This window comes from Lactuca virosa, chromosome 7 (assembly GCF_052849685.1).
Source record: "Lactuca virosa cultivar CGN04683 chromosome 7, Lactuca_virosa_CGN04683_v6, whole genome shotgun sequence".
NCBI classification, from domain to species: Eukaryota; Viridiplantae; Streptophyta; class Magnoliopsida; order Asterales; family Asteraceae; genus Lactuca; species Lactuca virosa.
Genome location: NC_136432.1, coordinates 88,751,114 through 88,770,234, shown reverse-complemented (window position 1 = coordinate 88,770,234; position 19,121 = coordinate 88,751,114). Strand labels below are relative to the sequence as shown.

The 19,121-nt window shown below is 39.3% G+C and overlaps 1 protein-coding gene across 1 annotated transcript; it reads left to right on the top strand.

Moving 5' to 3' along the window:
* The first annotated feature begins 5,909 nt into the window (after positions 1-5,909).
* LOC145126897 (uncharacterized) lies at positions 5,910-6,239 on the top strand. Its single transcript, XM_079062177.1, has one exon. The coding sequence runs from the start codon at positions 5,910-5,912 to the stop codon at positions 6,237-6,239; it is 330 nt and encodes a 109-aa protein (XP_078918303.1).
* The last annotated feature ends 12,882 nt before the right edge of the window (positions 6,240-19,121 follow it).

The following is a 19,121-nucleotide window of genomic DNA, read 5'->3' as shown; positions in this document are numbered from 1 at the left end:
TCGGAAGGTCATAAGTCCTCGGCTATCCATCACAAACTCGGATACCTGTCCAATCACCCGCTCCCTCTTGCGGTTCTCCGGCCTCACGACCTCCGCCTGGGCCTCTCGTATGGTATCCAAAACTGGATTCATCACTGTCATCCTCATACACACATTTCTGATCGGGGCACTCTCTGATCTGCGGCTCAGGGCGTTGGCTACCACGTTAGCCTTGCCCGGGTGATACAAGATCTCACAATCATAGTCTTTCACTACATGCAGCTACCTCCTTTGACGCATATTCAGGTTGGGCTGATCCATAAGATACTTCAGGCTCTTGTGGTTCGTGTATATGGTACACCGAACCCTGTACAAATAGTGGCACCAGATCTTGAGGGCGAACACCACCGCCCCCAACTATAGATCGTGGGTGGGATAACTCGTCTCATGAGGCTTCAACTGCCTCGATGCGTACGCTATCACGTGCCCTCTCTGCATCAGTACCACACCCATGCCCACAATAGATGCATCGCAATAAACCACAAAATTCTCCATTCCCTCCGGAAGGTCCAACACGGGAGCCTCGCACAATCTCTGGCGAAGGGTTTCAAATGACGTCTGCTGCTCGGGACCCCAAGTAAACGCAACGCCCTTCCGGGTTAAACTGGTGAGAGGGATGACAATCTTGGAGAAATCTCTGATAAATCTCCGATAGTATCCAACCAGTCCTAAAAAACTCCTGATATTGGTGGGGGATCTCGGCACCTCCCATCTCATAACTGCCTTAATCTTGGCCGGATCGACCAAAATACCATTCTGGTTAAGGAGGTGTCCCAGAAACTGGACCTCTCGTAACCATAAATCACACTTGGAGAACTTGGCATAGAGCCTCTCCGATCTCAGTATACCCAGAATCTCTCTCAGATGTTCCTCATGCTGCTCTATGGACCTCGAATACACCAAAATATCGTCGATGAACACAATCACCGAAGGATCCAACATGGGCCTACACACCACAGTACATAAGATCCATGAACGCTGCCGGTGCATTGGTGAGTCTGAAAGGCATCACCATGAACTCGTAGTGCCCATAACGAGTCCTACAAGCCGTCTTCTGGATATCCTCCTCGCGGACTCTCATCTGATGATATCCAGACCTCAAATCGATCTTGGAAAACCAAGATGCACCCTGCAACTGATCGAACAGGTCGTCGATCCTCGGAAGTGGATAACGGTTCTTGACCGTCAGCTTGTTCAACTCCCGGTAATCAATGCACATCCGGTGTGAACCATCCTTTTTCTTGACAAAAAGGATCGGCGCTCCCCACGGCGAGCTACTTGGTCGGATGAATCCCTTCCCCAACAACTCCTGAAGCTGTGAGGATAACTCCTGCATCTCCGGTGGCGAAAGACGATACGGGGCCTTGGCAATAGGCGCCGCTTCCGGAACCAAATCGATCCGAAACTCCACCTACCTCTCGGGAGGCACACCCGGTAACTCCTCGGGAAAAACATCCGGAAACTCACTCACTATCGGAACCTCAGCAATAAAACTCAGTCTCTCAGCAGCAACTCGTGTATCCATCACATAAACTACAAAACCCCTACAGCCCTGTTGTAGACTCTGTCTCGCCCTGGCGGCCGAACAAAATGCCGACCCAAATCGGGTACCCTCACCATATACTGTAAGCACTCCCCCACAAGGGTCTCGTATGGTCACCAACTGACGCTCATAGTCGATCACTGCTCCAAATCCACTCAACCAGTCCATGCCCACAATAACACAGACATCCCCCATCGCAATCGGTACCAGATCTATTGGGAACTCAACACCGAAAATCTCAAGTATACATCCACGAATCACATCAGTCGCAAACCACGTGCGCTCATCGGCTATGGAAACTCGCAGAGGTCTACTCAACGCCTCCCATCGGATGCTGATGTGACGGCTAAATGCTAACGACATGAAAGATCGATTCGCACCCGAGTTAAATAACACTAAAGCAGGTACATTAATCACAAGAAAAGTACCTACTCATATCACAATATAAGCACAACGTATCTCAACAATAGAATAAGTAAAAGAATACATACCAGCCACAACATCAGGTGATGCGCGGACCTCCTCCGCTGTCAGCTGGAAGGCTCTCCCGCGAGCCCTCGGTACCTTGGCCTTTGCTGGCCAACTCTCAGTAGCTGGTGCAGTAGCAGGGGCAGATCCCTATGTTGATCCCTGTAACAGCTGCGGTCACTCAACCTTTCGGTGGCCAGTCTGGTTGTAGTGAAAACAGACCATGAACCCCTTGGGGCAATCCTTGGCTATATTCCCCTCCTTGCCATATTTGTAGCAAGCGCCTGCTCGACAGATCCCCTCATGTCCCTTTCCGCACTTCCCACAAGTGCGGCCCTTCTGGCCTCCAGATCTCGAATCAGCGGGCTTTGCCCGCTTGGCTGCCGGCTGAGATTGTGCCGGTCGCCTATCCCTCCTCTGAGACTCCGCCTCTTCCCTGGCCTGAGTCTCTAGCTCAATCTCCCTCTTCCGGGCATTTTCCTGGAGCTCAGCAAATATCCGGTATGACGAGTTCGCCACGAACTCACGAATATCCCTCCTCAGTATGCTCAAGTACCGACTCATACGTGCATGCTCGGTAGACACGTGCTTAGGGCAAAACAACGCCCTCTCATGAAACATCCTCGTAATCACCGTCACAGAATCATTCCCCTACTTGAGGGACAAGAACTCCTGGGCCAACCATTCCCTCTCCACCGGGGGAACATACTCGTCTCGAAACATCATGGTAAACCTCTCCCAAGTCATTGCAGTAAGCTCCGCAGGAGTGAAATCAGCTGTCACAAACTTCCACCAGTCCTTTGCTCCCAAGCGAAGTTGGTTCAGTGCGAACCGTACCCTCAAATGCTCCGGACAGGAACAAGTGTAGAAACATCCCTCGATATCAGAGATCCATCTCATCGCAGCAATCAGATCCTGAGTCCCATCAAACTCTGGTGGCTTCGTGTTGATGAACTCCCGGTACAGGAACGAGTCACCTCCTTGTGGCCTGGAAGCCGCGACAGCTGCAGTGGCTGCAGCAGCAGCCGCCTCGGTAAGAGCAACATATCTCTCATCAAACGTCTCAATCATGGTGGTATTAATAGACCCAAACATCTCCGGTATCTCTGCTCGAATGGCTGCAGCCACCTCCTCGTGGATCATCCTGCGAATCTCCTCGTCACTAGTACCACTGGTACCACTGCCTCCTGGGTTGTGGCGCGTACCCACCATGATGTCTCTGAAACACAACATAAAATCATCAAAGACTCGCTCGAGTATACTCACACTCGATCACTCGCCCCTACTTGCTCCTTAGCATCCTAAGGATTCTTACTTGGACTGCTCACTGACCCGGTGTTTTCAGTAGTACGGGCCCAATACTACCTTCCACACCGCATCTGTGTTCACCCCAAGTTCTCTTCTGCTACATACTCGCACTCAAGCAAACCACAAATAGCAGAACCCCTAGGCTAAGGCATCACAAATCAGCCCACTCTAGTCCTGAATCATGAAATACCTAGCCTATCTCTAGCATGCATAACATATCTCATATCATCTCATAATACATAAAACAAGGGTATTTTAGGAAATCACCGTTCGGGCGCTGGCTGATTGTACACACTGCTCGTCTCCGCTTTTTCTTAAAATCTCTTACTCATTTTAGAAAAATCGTTTCCTTTTGAAAACTTTTTCTCAAATCCTCAGTTTGATTCCAGACATACCCGAAGGTGTATCCGAATCCCTCAAACCAAGGCTCTAATACCAACTTGTAACGACACGAAATTTCAAACCAAACTTTTCATTTTTAATTTCATGAAACACACATTATATTTTTAAAACACCAAGTATCAGTTAACAAAGTTTTCAAGACATTATGTCAAATCCAGGATCCGCAAGATAACTCTATCTCAAATAGGTACGTGTGTACAATCATGTCGGTGCCTTCCCGCGGACTCTGAAGTACCTGAAACACATATCACATAACACAATAAGCATGCATGCTTAGTGAGTTCCCCAAAATACGACATATATATAATTAGCCACTTGAGGCTATAGCTATAAGAGACCTTCCAGTCAATGTGTCTCAGTAAGGCCTTCCGGTCCCACAACTCTGGTAGACCTTCCGGTCCTACGGATGATGACCTTCCGGTCCAAACCCTGTTGACCTTCCAGTCTAAACCATGCAAACATATACATATCACATAGAACATATATCTCATAACACATATAAACACATAAGACCTTCCGGACACACATAATTACCACTTTGGGTAAGGTATAGTGAGAAGACTCACCTCGTAAGCTAGCTAGTAAAATCTCGTGCTCGAAATCCTCGATCTAGCCTCCGCCTATCACATGGATAATATTTCTAATCAATACTCCCCTCACACTCAATTACACTATTCTTTGATCTCTTTTACACTCTTAGCCCCTTAAATGGGTAAAAGACCATTTTACCCCTCCCTGACGTTTACTACTCATTTGACCAGACCTTACTGTCAACAGAAGTCAAACTCTAGTCAACAGTCCAAAATTGACCAGACTCGCCGAGTGCATTCGTGCGACTCGTCGAGTCCCATCGTTTCTCAGTAACCTCAGGAAGGTCCAGCTCGTCGAGTTAACCCCTAACTTGACAAGTTAGAGCGCGATTCAACGCATTGGGACAAACCCTAAGCTATTCGCCAAGTCGGCTCATCAACTCGGCAAGTCTATTAAGACTCAGCTTGCATTCAGACGATTTTAAGGCGGAACATTTCCTCAAACTCCATATCCACATTCTCAGGGCTCAAATATCACGTAAAGTCATAGACTTTACGTCCATGCATGGCATTTTGGGAAAGAAATGCCAAGATCATGCCTTAACAAAGGTGTTTCTCACAAGGACTTCACCAAATCAGAATAAAGCTTGAACCTTTAGATGTTAAGTGTCTCCTACAGTCCAGATATGGAGTTCAAGCTTCCTCATGAACCCCAAACCTTTCAAGTCCCAAAATATACACAAAAAGGAGCCCTAATCTCCCAAAAATGTCATCTACTTAATCAGAAGGAGAGGTTCGAACTTGATACCTTTAACAGAAGCTCCTGGACGAGTATTAGCAGATCCAATGCCCCTCCTTTACTCCTTGCTTGAAAACTCTCTTCTCCCTTCCACAAATGCACCAAAGATCTCAAAGTTAGCTCTCTCTCTCTCTCTCTCTCTCTCTCTCTCTTACTCTCTCACTCTATGAGCTCCAAGGTCGTTTAGGGTTTCTCAGGGAAGTGTGGCCGCCAAAGGGAGGCTATAAGTTCCTTTATATAGGTCACAAGCCCGCTAAATTAGGGTTTCCCTCAACAGTGCTGACTCGGCGAGTCGGCTCACAGACTCGTCGAGTCCATTCATTAATACACGTCACAAGTCACGACCCTACTCGACGAGTTGAGGCGTCAACTCGTCGAGTCTCTCCAAGAGTCTCAAATTAAATAATGAAAATAATATACCTGGAAAACCGGATGTTACATTAAATGAATTGTTACTTTGAAATATAGCTTTTTACATATTAAATATACGTTTAGGTATGAATTTTTCCAAATGAGATATGATGCTAGAGGTAAGTGAGAATTCATGGGGTTACAGAAATATATTGTCGCAATTAAGCTTATGACAATGGGAGAGTCGCCCGATTCGATTGAAGATTATATGAGAATGTCTTAGAGAACTGCAAGAGAAAGTTTGTATAAATTGGCGAGAGGTGTTGTCGAAACCTTCGGTGACATTTATGTGCGCAAACATTCGTTGAATGATATACAACAACTATATGCGGCGCATGAAGAAAGACATTGTTTTTCGACTATGCTTGGAAGCATTGATTGCACACGCTGGAAATGGAGAAATTGTCCCATGGCGTGGAAAGGCCAGTATGCAAGTGGTCATCATGGAACGCCTTTGTTGGTATTAGAGGCCGTTGCTTCCCAATATTTACGGATTTGGCAAGCTTTTTTCGGGGTTGCGGGTTTGAACAACTATGTGAACGTTCTTGACCAGTCATCAATATTCAACAATATTTTGTCAGGAAAGGCACCGGATGCTCATTTCACAGTGTTTGGAAATGAATATAAGTTTGGATATTACCTTACGGATGGAATATATCTAGCGTATTCCACATTCGTGAAGGCATTTCGACACCCAGTGGAACCAAGAGACAAAATTTTCAAGAAAAAACAAGAATGAGCATGTAAGGATGTGGAACGTGCTTTTGGAGTTCTAAAGTCGAAATGGCACATAGTTCAACATGCGACACGACCATATCAGTTAGACGTTCTACAAGATATTATGTATGCATGTATCATAATGCATAACATGGTTGTTGAAGATAAATAAAAAAATATTGTGGAGTATTCGACTTTGGGGCCCAGACACATGCAATTTAAACTCGAGACAGCAGAATTTTTACATAGGGTCGTCGATATTCATGACGCACGAAAACACAAGCAACTTCGAGAAGATTTGGCTGATTTTATGTACGATGGAAATATAAATGAATAAATTAGGGGAAAAATGTAATTTTTTTTTTGTTTTTAAATGTTATTTTATTTTTGTTGTAATTTTTTTTTAGATTTTTAAATGTTATATTTAATTAAAAAAGTAGGTTTTATTTAAATAACATATTTTAATTTATTTTATTTAAATATAAAAAATTAAATCAAAAAAAAAATGATGACATGGATTGTTAATTTGTTATAACTAGTTGCTATTTTTTTCTATTTGATGTTATCATAATATATTATAAAGGAAACATTTTTCCTTTCACTATTTGTCACAACTGGCATTTTAGCTAGGAAATTCTATTCCTGTGTAACCATTCATCAATTGCAAAACATATACTTTAAGTAAATCTCACTCAATGCTCAGTTAGATTCATCAATTATATTCATCAAATAGTCTGAAGCCCTAAGATCCATGGTTTAAGTCCATATTGGACTAGGAGTTCCTTATTGGGCCTAATGGACCAATAAGCACCCAAGTCAACTTTATTGGACTTAGAAGCCCTAATTGGATCCTATTTGGACCCAATTCATAAATCTAAAACAATTTGGGCCATTTGGGTCTAGAATGATTCATTCTAACCCTAATGGGCCTTATTGGGCCATAATTAATCCATGTAACCTTAGTGAGCCATAAGCCCATTCTTTTATTCTATGTGGGCCGTGAATGCCTCCAAGAGCCCAATGGGCCGAAAAACCTTATGTTTAGGGTCCAAGTATCCTAGCTAAAGTTAATGGGCCCAATCTACTCTTCCCTCCTAGCCCAAAATCTCGGCCCATGTATAAAACAAAAAAAAAGAGAAAAGAAGAGATTAAGGGGGGGTTGACTTTGGGAGGTGCCACCTCCATTTTATACAACATACCTCCATGCAAGGACCACCATGTATCCATGCTAGTCACCTCATCTCTCTCTCCCCTCTCCTCTTCTACTCTCGGCCGAGAGCCGCAACACACACACACACACTCTTCCAAACACTCTCAAAACACTCTCAAAGATCATCCTTACCTTCAAAGAATCTCGAAATTTGCTTGTGTTTCAAGAAGGTTTTCACAAGATAATCATCACTTCTTGGTAAGTCTTTACATATCCAAGTTTATAACTCCATTCTCATGTTAGATCACTCTTTTAAGCAAAGTTTTTGGTGATTTTGCTTCCTAGAACTTCTTAAGTTCGAAATCTACTCAAGAAAGCTTGCTAGGACCAAAATCTTCTTCATTTCTTCTTCCAAACCGAAACATCAAAGCAAAGGTGAGTTCATACCCCCTTGTTTTCGATTTTCATATGATTTTTGGGGGAGAATACAAGTAAACTATGTAGATCTATGTGTTATATGCATGTTTTGTTGGATAAGGTGTCTAAGTCCATAACTATTTCTGATATGTACTTGACCCAACCCGGCATGGTCCATTTGGGTTGCATGGCACCATGCAATTGGATAAACTAATATGAGAGAAATAACACTTATGGTTTATTAATATATTATAAGTTCTAATATATTAATAATATTATTTAATTAGTTTGATCAAGAATTAATTTAGAATTAATTAAGTGATCAAAAGATAACTAATTAAATATATGGGTAGATTATGTAAATCTTCCATATCTTATATAGTGGGCTAAGAGGCTCCATGGATTATCAAGTTGGGTTCCACCCATAGGATGCTCCATGGGAGTTACAAACCCATGGGTCATGGAAATGAAGAGTCATGACACATTAGGGTTTATATGGTGTAACCCTAGATGTGTCAACACTATATAAGAAACCCATTCTCCACCAAAATCGGACACACATAAGAAACAAGAGGGCTAGAGCCGATTTTGCAAGTGTAAGATTCTCTCAAAGTTTACTCCTTTGCATTTGGTGTTGTGTGAAGCATTTGAGGCATCACACTTGGGGTGCTAGGCTCACAAGGTTTCAAGGATCATAATCAACAACAAGGTAAGTTATTCTATCTTTCATTCAAGTTAAAAATGTTCCCCATGTATGCTAGATAGGAATATAACCTTGGAATTCAACTTTGCATGATTATTAGACAAACATAGATTCAAGATTATTAGGGTTGCATGTACACTTAGGAAGTGTTAGAATGCTCAAAACCCACTAGTGGTATCAGAGCCTAGGTTTGTTTGTTGTTTTTTTTGTGTGCAAACAGCTTGAAAAAAATCGTTTTTCTGTTTTCTGCTCGTATGAAAGTTTGCACAGTTGTTGCTGGAAATGGACTAGAAACATTACCCTAAACTGTTTTGATGTTTTAAAGCTTGTTTTAGATGGTGTAATGTTTATGCTAATCCATTTACAATGGCAATTATTAAAATTACAAGTTTTTTTAAGCGTAATTTTTTTTTGATTCTTGAAAGTGTTCATATTCATGTTCTTGAACTTATGAAGATTAGATGATCATAGGAATTGTTTGTAACCTTCATGGTAGTTTAATTCATGATCATAATGTGTTTTAATGGAGTCCATAACTTGTCCTCAAGTTATGGAAAACCAAAAGTCTCACTTTTATTAAAGCCATTAAAAGAACACAAGAGTTATAAAAATGAAGAGTCTTCATTTTTATTACTCAATTAATTCATAAGTTATAAGAAATGAAAAGTTTTGGAAGTTTGCAAAACTTGCCCTCAAGTTTTGGAACATGTAAAGTCTTGATTAAAACTTTAGTTCCAACCCTTAGAATTTTAAAAGTTAAAATTCAACCCTTATACTTTATAATATTATGAGTTACTAATATATATATGTATAACGTCAAGTCGTCTTACCGCTAGTACGCCTCATTCACGAAGCCGGTCTATAAGGGGGGTATAAGGTTGTTGCCTATAAAATGGCAACTTAATGGGTGTCCACTCTCACCCACCGCTTCCTTGATCGGTGGAGGGTCGTTAGCCGAACGGGTAGGACAAGGACTTATAAATTCTCATTAAAAGTATGATGAATATTATAAAGTAACTAAATGCTTTTATTAAATTCCCAATCTTAGTTACTTTAAGAAAATGTGAATAAGGTGCTAATCCATGAAATTACACTTTACACTTTGTTTAAGTCGTTAGTGGAGCTCGTGTGGTTAACCGGCACACTAACTTGGACTTAACAAGGTAGGTAAAGGGTGACTTAAAGTTTATTATAGGTCGGTGGAGCTCGTGTGGTTAACCGGCACATCGATTGAGTAATAAACATTGAGTGTACCAAGTGATTTGCATGGTTACTTCACACCTCGTTTTGTGATCCTCGGTATCCCAGTCACAAAACTTGGAGGGCACACTTGAGATTGAAACATGCCTTTGAAAAGTTCATTGAATCTCAAAAGAATCTAGAAATTTCTAAGAACCAATTAAAAACCTAATATTTATATTTCGTTTTTCATGGTGGAAATTGGTGAATCGTCCTTCACCTACCTTTCAAATATGTTATAGCTTGGATTACGGCATACCTCTTCTAAGTTATAATATATTGTGATTGGATCCTAGCCTTAATATTACATTTGGGTGTTTTATTAAGGACTCTCTTAATATCTAAACTAATCTTGTTCTCTTCTTTCAGATGTCTTCAAACAATGCTGCTTCTAGCTCTAATCCTAATGGCTCCTTTACCCTTATGAACTTGTGTGGGAAAGTCACTTTTGATGGATCCAAATTCAATGAATGGATCAGAAACATCAGGATGATTACCCGCTACGAGGACAAAGAATATGTCCTTGACAAGGAGCTTAAGGAGATTGATGAGACCACTGCAACTCCCCAGGAGATCGCTGACTTCCGGGCACATGAAAGGGATGCTACAAAAGTGGCATGCATCATGTTGACCACCATGACAGCGGAACTCCAAAAGTCCTATGAGGACTTCTACCCTTTTGAAATGCACCAAGATCTGATGGAAAGATACCATCAAAGTGCACGACAAGAGAGGTATGAAATCATATGCTCTATCATAACAACCATGATGAAGGACGGGGAATCTGTCACGAGCCACATGCAGAAAATACAAAGGTATGTGGATCGGTTGCTGAAGCTTAATGTGAACTTCCCTGAGGAGCTTGCAATAGATATCATTTTGCACTCCTTACCATCGTGCTATGATCAATTCCGCATGACATATCACATGAATAAGGAAGAGGTCACACTCAACAACCTTCAGGGACTCCTCAAGACCGCAGAAACAGGTCTTAAGGGTAAGTCGGTTGTTAACACTCCTACTCCAAACTCCGCCCCGGTTTTGGCAATCGGGAAAGGTAGAGGGAAGAAGAGGAAGAGCTCTTCGAAGGGTACCAAGGCTAGGACCCTTGAAGGCTCTTCTTCAAGTGGAACCAAGAAAGGTTTTGTCACTCCTTCTTCTGACCCTAAAGAGGCTGAATGCTTCTATTGCCATGAAAAGTCACATTGGAAGCGGAACTGCCCAAAGTACCAGCAAGATGTGAAGGATGGGAAAGTTAAACCCAACCATGCAGGTATTTACACTATCTTATCTAATAACTCACCCCATTCTAACTCTTGGGTCCTTGATACCGGTTGTGGTATTCATATATGTTCTGATTTGCAGGGACTAAGAAGAAGTGAGAATGTGGAGCATGGAAGAATAAACTTAATCATGGGGAATAGGAAAGCTTTACCTGTCACCAAGATTGGAGTTTATACTTTATCGCTAAGTAGTGGGTTTAGTTTAGATTTGAATAAATGTTGTTATTCGCCAGAAATGGCAAGAAATATTATTTCCTTTCATGCATTGTATAAACAAGGTTTCACCTTTTCATTTGATAATGAAGTTGGTTCGATTAATGCTTTCTTTAATAATGTTCTTTATTTTAAAGCATTACCTTGTGATGGCGTGTATGAAACTGTATCTGTGGTTGATAACTTAGGAAATAATGTATTGTGTATTGATTCTGTTAATAATAATAACTTGGATAAAGCATCATTATGGCATTGTCGTCTTGGACATATAAGCAAGAAACGCATAGGCCAACTCCAAAAGGATGGAGTCTTGGAGTCATTTGACCTAAAGTCAGATGATAGTTGCGAATCATGCTTACTTGGAAAAATGACAAAGTCACCCTTCACAGGTTCTTGTGAGATGGGTGAAGGTTTGTTGGATCTTATACACACGGATGTGTGTGGACCCTTCAAACATGCCACAAGGGATGCTAATCGTTATTATTTGACTTTTACTGATGATTACAGTAGATATGGATATGTCTACTTAATCAAGCATAAGTCAGAGACTTTTGAGAGGTTTAAAGAGTTTAAACAGGAAGTCCATTTGGGCAGGAACATTAAGATGCTTTGATCTGATCGAGGAGGTGAGTATCTTAGTTCAGAGTTCCTCGACTATCTTAGGGAATGTGGGATTGTCTCACAATTGACACCTCCCAGGACACCGCAGTTGAATGGTGTAGCTGAGAGGCGTAATCGAACCTTGTTGGATATGGTTCGTTCCATGATGAGTCGAGCTTCGCTACCAATCTCATTTTGGGGGTATGCCTTAGAGACTGCCGCCCATATCCTTAATCTAGTTCCCACAAAGAAAGTTGCCAAAACTCCTCATGAGATGTGGACTGGTAAAGTACCCAAACTAGACCACATTAAGATTTGGGGTTGTGAGGCTTTCGTGAGACGCGAGACTCATGATAAGCTCGAACCTCGAAGTGAGAGGTGTATTTTCATCGACTACCCACATAAATCCTTTGGTTACCTCTTCTACAGACCTAGTGAGAATGTGGTCTTTGTAGCTAGGAGGGCTTTCTTTCGAGAGAGAGAGTTCATAAGCCAAGGAGACAGTGGGAGGCAAGTTGACCTTGAAGAAATTCAAGAGTCAAGTGGTGAAGGAACTTCAAACCCTAGCACTCAACTTGAGGAGGAAACTCCTGTTGAGCCAATTGACAAGTCTGTACCTCTGAGGCGTTCCACAAGGGTTAGGAATGCACCTGAGCATTACTATGGATTCCATATTACTGCGGAAGGTGATACACTTATCAGTGATGAGACACTGATAGGTCTGGATGAACCTAACAGTTACGCGGAAGCCATGGCAGGCCCTGAGTCAGCCAAGTGGAAAGAGGCAATGGACAGCGAGATACAGTCCATGTATGACAATCAAGTTTGGAACTTGGTTGAGAATGTACCAGGTTGTAAGACTGTAGGGTGCAAATGGATCTTCAAGAAGAAGACCGACATGGATGGTAATGTACACACTTATAAGGCACGACTGGTTGCAAAGGGTTTCTCACAAACTCCGGGAGTTGATTATGATGAGACCTTTTCTCCAGTGGCCAAGATTAAGTCTATTAGGGTTCTGTTAGCCATAGCCGCATTTCATGACTATGAAATATGGCAAATGGATGTCAAAACCGCTTTCCTTAATGGAAAGTTGGCTGAGGATGTTTACATGAGTCAGCCAGAGGGTTTTGTCAACACAGAGTACCCTAATAGAGTGTGTAAGCTTGAGAAATCCATTTATGGGTTAAAGCAAGCACCTCGCAGATGGAATCTTTGCTTTGATGAGAAAGTCAAGGAATTTGGCTTTTCTAGGAGTGAAGATGAATCTTGTGTATATGTCAAGGCTAGTGGGAGTATAGTTAGCTTTTTGGTATTGTATGTGGATGACATACTACTCATAGGAAATGACATCCCAACTCTGCAGGAAGTTAAGTCCTGGCTTGGGAAGTGTTTTTCTATGAAGGACCTAGGAGAAGCTGCCTATATTCTAGGGATAAGGATCTTGAGAGACCGGAGTAAAAGACTAATTGGACTTAGTCAGAGTACCTACTTGGATAAGGTGCTGAAGAGATTCGGCATGCAGGACTCCAAGAAAGGAGAGTTACCCATCCAGAGTAACGCCAGATTGAGTAAGACACAAAGCCCTAGTACTGAGGCTGAGATAGCAGAAATGAGTCGAATACCTTATGCTTCGGCTGTAGGATCGATCATGTATGCTATGACGTGTACTCGACCTGATGTAGCCTTTGCTTTGAGCATGGTTAGCAGGTATCAGGGGAACCCTGGCAAGGCACACTGGACTGCAGTAAAGAATATCCTCAAGTACCTACGGAGGACTAAGGACTGGGTCCTTACCCTCGGTGGGAGTGAAGACTTGAGAGTTGTAGGGTATAGTGATGCTAGCTTTCAGACTGATAGGGATAATTTCCGCTCTCAGTCAGGCTGGGTCTTTACCTTAAATGGAGGAGCAATTTCTTGGAAGAGTTCCAAGCAAGAGACAGTGGCTGATTCAACTTGCGAATCAGAGTATATAGCAGCTAGCGAGGCAGCAAAGGAGGCGATATGGCTGAAGAACTTCATTGGAGACCTTGGAGTTGTACCAGCTATTAAAGAGCCAATGGAAATTTTCTGTGATAGTGAAAGTGCAGTTGCCTTAGCCAAGAAACCAAGGGATCACGGGAGATCCAGACACATCGACAGAAAATACCATTTCATCAGACATCGAATAGAAGAAGGACTCCTCATGGCAAAGAGGGTATCATCGGATGAGAATCCAGCAGATCCCCTCACGAAGGGACTGACTCGGGTTAAGCATCTCCAGCATGCTCGGAGCATAGGGCTGAATGATGATATTAGATTTAGTATTTAGATAACCTTGAAATTTGTAAAGTGTAATTGACATTAGATGATGAATAAAAGGTGTTTTATTTATGAGTAAAGTGTTGCTATCTCTTGTCGATCGCTTACTATATTTCTTTTGCATGTTTTGACTTCCAGAATAATTATGTTTGGTATATCATATTATTCGAACCTCCACAGTCGGTCATATGTCGGAAGTAGGTATGAATCAAGACTGTCATGATTGGTTGCAGAGGTCTAAGTTGTTGGACATGGCTACAACACTCATGAGTGCTCATAAGTTCTGAGCATTGGACTCAACCCACACTCACTGGAATCACTTCATGGAATTTATCTCGAGTGATCGTGAGACGGTAATATCATATAAGTCTTCAAACCTAGAGATATGATTTGTTACTTATGAGTGGGTTATGCATTGATTGTACGTTAACGCATTGGTAACTCGATGTTATAAAACGTGCTTTTGTGTATAATTCAATGAGTGGTAGAACAAACATATGAGTCGAAGTTTATCTGTTCCTTCTTGGATTAGAAGCTGATATCTGGGCCCCTCGATGATTTTGTTTTGACCTATGTACCGGGCCCGGTCAGAACTAAGTTGATGTGTTCAATTAAGTTCTTTGTCAAACAAATCGGAAATTGGGAAACTAACTGCTGGACAATAAGTAAGACATTGTTCCATGTATTTGTCTGGCTGATATCTAGAACAGAGGATTATATGATCACTTATCTTAAATGGCGTATCATCATCTTCTCAGTTCCGAGAGACCTTGAAAGAGCTACGATTGCCGATCGGTTCCTGAAGTATTGCAGTTATAGTTATTAGACTTATCCAAGTGGGAGACTGTTGGATAAGGTGTCTAAGTCCATAACTATTTCTGATATGTACTTGACCCGACCCGTCATGGTCCATTTGGGTTGCATGGCACCATGCAATTGGATAAACTAAAATGAGAGAAATAACACTTATGGTTTATTAATATATTATAAGTTCTAATATATTAATAATATTATTTAATTAGTTTGATCAAGAATTAATTAAGTGATCAAAATATAACTAATTAAATATATGGGTAGATTATGTAAATCTTCCATATCTTATATAGTGGGCTAAGAGGCTCCATGGATTATCAAGTTGGGTTCCACCCATAGGATGCTCCATGGGAGTTACAAACCCATGGGTCATGGAAATGAAGAGTCATGACACATTAGGGTTTACATGGTGTAACCCTAGATGTGTCAACACTATATAAGAAACCCATTCTCCACCAAAATCGGACACACATAAGAAACAAGAGGGCTAGAGCCGATTTTGCAAGTCTAAGATTCTCTCAAAGTTTACTCCTTTGCATTTGGTGTTGTGTGAAGTATTTGAGGCATCACATTTGGGGTGCTAGGCTCACAAGGTTTCAAGGATCATAATCAACAACAAGGTAAGTTATTCTATCTTTCATTCAAGTTAAAAATGTTCCCCATGTATGCTAGATAGGAATATAACCTTGGAATTCAACTTTGCATGATTATTAGACAAACATAGATTCAAGGTTATTAGGGTTGCATGTACACTTAGGAAGTGTTAGAATGCTCAAAACCCATTATGTTTGGTGTGAATACTTAGTTTATTTGGTAAAAATGTGTTGGATCTCAACAAATCTCGAAAGTCTAAGTGTTATTTAGCAAAGTTCTATGAACTATAACATTATATACAACATATTATTATGCCAAAAATGATTACATGTTTTAGATACAAAGGATTTCAACAAAAACCTTGTTAAGGGTCAAAATTGTCAAGAAAACAAAAGATAAGGGCAAAAAGGGCCATTTACATTTTTTTAAAAGGGCCAAACAGGTCCTACATGTGTAAAAAGGTATTTTTAATGCCAAACATACTTTTAAAGGGGTTAAAAATGCAAATTTTAAACTTATTGGGCCAAACTTTTGGGCCTCACGGCCTTTGGGCCCAATTTGCGAAAAAAATGAAGATTTGGGGTTTAAAAATGTTATTTGGCCAAAGTTTGAGTCATAAATGTAAATAAACCAAATTTAGAGGTGAAAATATCATTTATTTTCAAATCGAACCAAAAATGTAAAGTTTTCCAATATTGGGTCGAAAGTGTAAACTTTTACCAATAAGGGGCTGAAAATGTATTTTTCTGCGAAACAGGGTTTTAAAAGTGAAAATATAACATTTTGGGTCAAAACCGTAAATTTACAGACATTTGGGACGAAATTGCAAACTTTTATAAATTATGGACTAAAGCGTCATTTTTACAAAACTTTGGGCCTTAATTAAAGGTTGGAGTATTATTGGCCAAAAATGTCATTTTTACAAAATGAAAACTTTTTTATCATCAATCTATTAAGCCTCGAACCAAAACAAACAACCGAATAAAACGAATGAACGAAATACGTCAAAAACTATTTATTGGGCCCAATATTCACATTTCTTGGCCATTGGGCCCTAAGGGCCCAATTAAGTGTGAAATGAGCCCAATGTTTTCCATGACATGTGTTATTGGGTTTTGTGATCTAATTACATGTTAATGGGGCTTGGAATGTAAATTTCATGTGTTAGCAAACCGAAATGATACCTTTACATAATCATCAAACTTCGTATACTTAATCATGTACCTTTCGAATACATATCGCATATACTAAACATTAAACATAGTACAAGATGAGGTTGTGAATCTAGTGAGACTTGTCGGTTGGCACCACTGAGTGTACAATCGTAGCCTGTAGTCATAATCAGAGTTTCCTGGTAGGAAAGCGGGAGTTTGTGTATAGATCTATACAGGGTGACCCCCCACGCCTTAGCTGTTCGCTACAGCTAGACTAGGCCAGTCTAGGGCGACAACATCCTTAGCAAGACCGGCATTTGGAAAAATACCAAGACGGACGACCTAGTCATTATCATGCATGGTTATAACGACTCATATAGGGATTCAATACCAAAAGTAAACTTTCGAAGATAAACTCTTTGATTGTGTCGATACAAAACAACTTATTTAACGATACACGAATCAAGACATTGCTATAAAACAGAAAATATCGGATTTTCTGGGGGAAATTATTCATATACATTTATCATTTATTCACAATACAATGAAACTAAACTACTCTCTTATAAACAATAACTATGAAATTCACACATGCATTTACACTTGATTTTCACAACATTTTACAAAAAATATCGGATTTTCTGGGTTTTTATGAAAGATACAAAGACTTTTACTCAAACATACTTATGAACTCACCAACATTATATATGTTGACCGTTTTCAAAATAACTTGTATTCTCAGGTAATCGTTAAGCTGGAAGATATGCAAGTGTGTATGGTTTTGTTTTATGTAATAACACTTATGTATTTTAACAATGTACTTGATGTAAACAATGTCAGTTGTACTATGTAATGTTGGTGATGATCGTGTTATGATTCATGTATATTCATTGTGATGATTATTCAATTGTTAGTCACACGAGCCCTCGGACGTTTCCGCCGTCTGGTTCAGGGGTGTAACACTATTACATTCATTTGAAACTCTCATGACTTTACAATTTCTTTCTAATAATGATTATAAGTTGGTTAATAAGATTAAATAAATATCAAACCTAAAGTGTAATCATATATAAACTAAATTTCAATATTATAAGAATATATTTACTTCTACTTATGAAGTTATGCTTTTTAACTTTTTACATATTATACTTAATTTATTAGGTTTAATATATTATTGGATGTAAACCATTATCATTTTAAAGCTACAACTTTTGAACAATTTGTATAAAATATTTAAATTATAAACTTAAATATAACATTACAGTACAAACTTAAATATAAATTTTAGTTTAACATAAACAACCCAAATAATATTTTGTAAATAGTTAAAAGTGATAAATTGTAGTGTCTTTCTAATAATGATTATAATTTGGTTAATGAGGTTAAATAAATATCAAACCTAAAGTGTAATCATAAATAAACTAAATTTCAATATTAAATTAATATCTTTACTTCTACTTATAAAGTTATGTCTTTAACTTTTAACATATTATAATTAATTTATTAGATTTAATATGTTGTATTATATAAACCATTATCAGTTTAAAGCTACAACTTTTGAACAGTTTGGACAAAATACTTAAACTGTTAATTTAAATATAACATTACAATGTCAACTTAAATATAAATTTTAGTTCCACTTAAAAAACCCAATGAATATTTTGTGAATAGTTAAAAGTGATAAATTGTAGTGCTAAATGCAAAAACTAAATTATAATCTCAATTTAACTAAAATATTTTCTAAAGATATTTGTATAATCGTTAAAAGTTTCCAAATAAGTAGTTTAAAATAACTTACAATAACAATAGTTAAAAATAACTCTATATAAATGATTATATTGTTACCTTTAAAATCAAAAAACAATGTTTGATTTTTAAATAATTATAATGATAGAAATTAAAAAGTTAAGAAAATAAAATTAAAAAATTTAATTAACAATAATAAAAACTATAGATAACATTAAGCCATATATTATATTTAATTTTATTCATGAGTAACTCACAGATATAAGTCATTCAAATGGCTGAGATTATACAGTTATAATAGATGTATATATTATCATATAATTCAAAATAATCAATATATCATATCAATTTAGTATACGAATTATTATATCAAATTTAACAACAACGTTATTGTTATATTTAAAAAAACATATATTTGTAAATATTTCAACTATATAAGTGTTTCTGTGCAACGTGCGGACATTCGCCTAGTAACACCATATTGACATGACATGTGATGTGTCAATTTTTTGATGTGATAACTAGTTGCCCACACCTACTAAGCTTAAAGACTAATAAACAAATCCTATAATCTACTAAATTTACTCTTAAATTGATATTTTTGTAAGACAAAGACTTAAATCTTTGGGGTACTCTTCACATCACAATCACTTTTTATTAAACGTTAAACAATCATCAAGACTTTGATGGT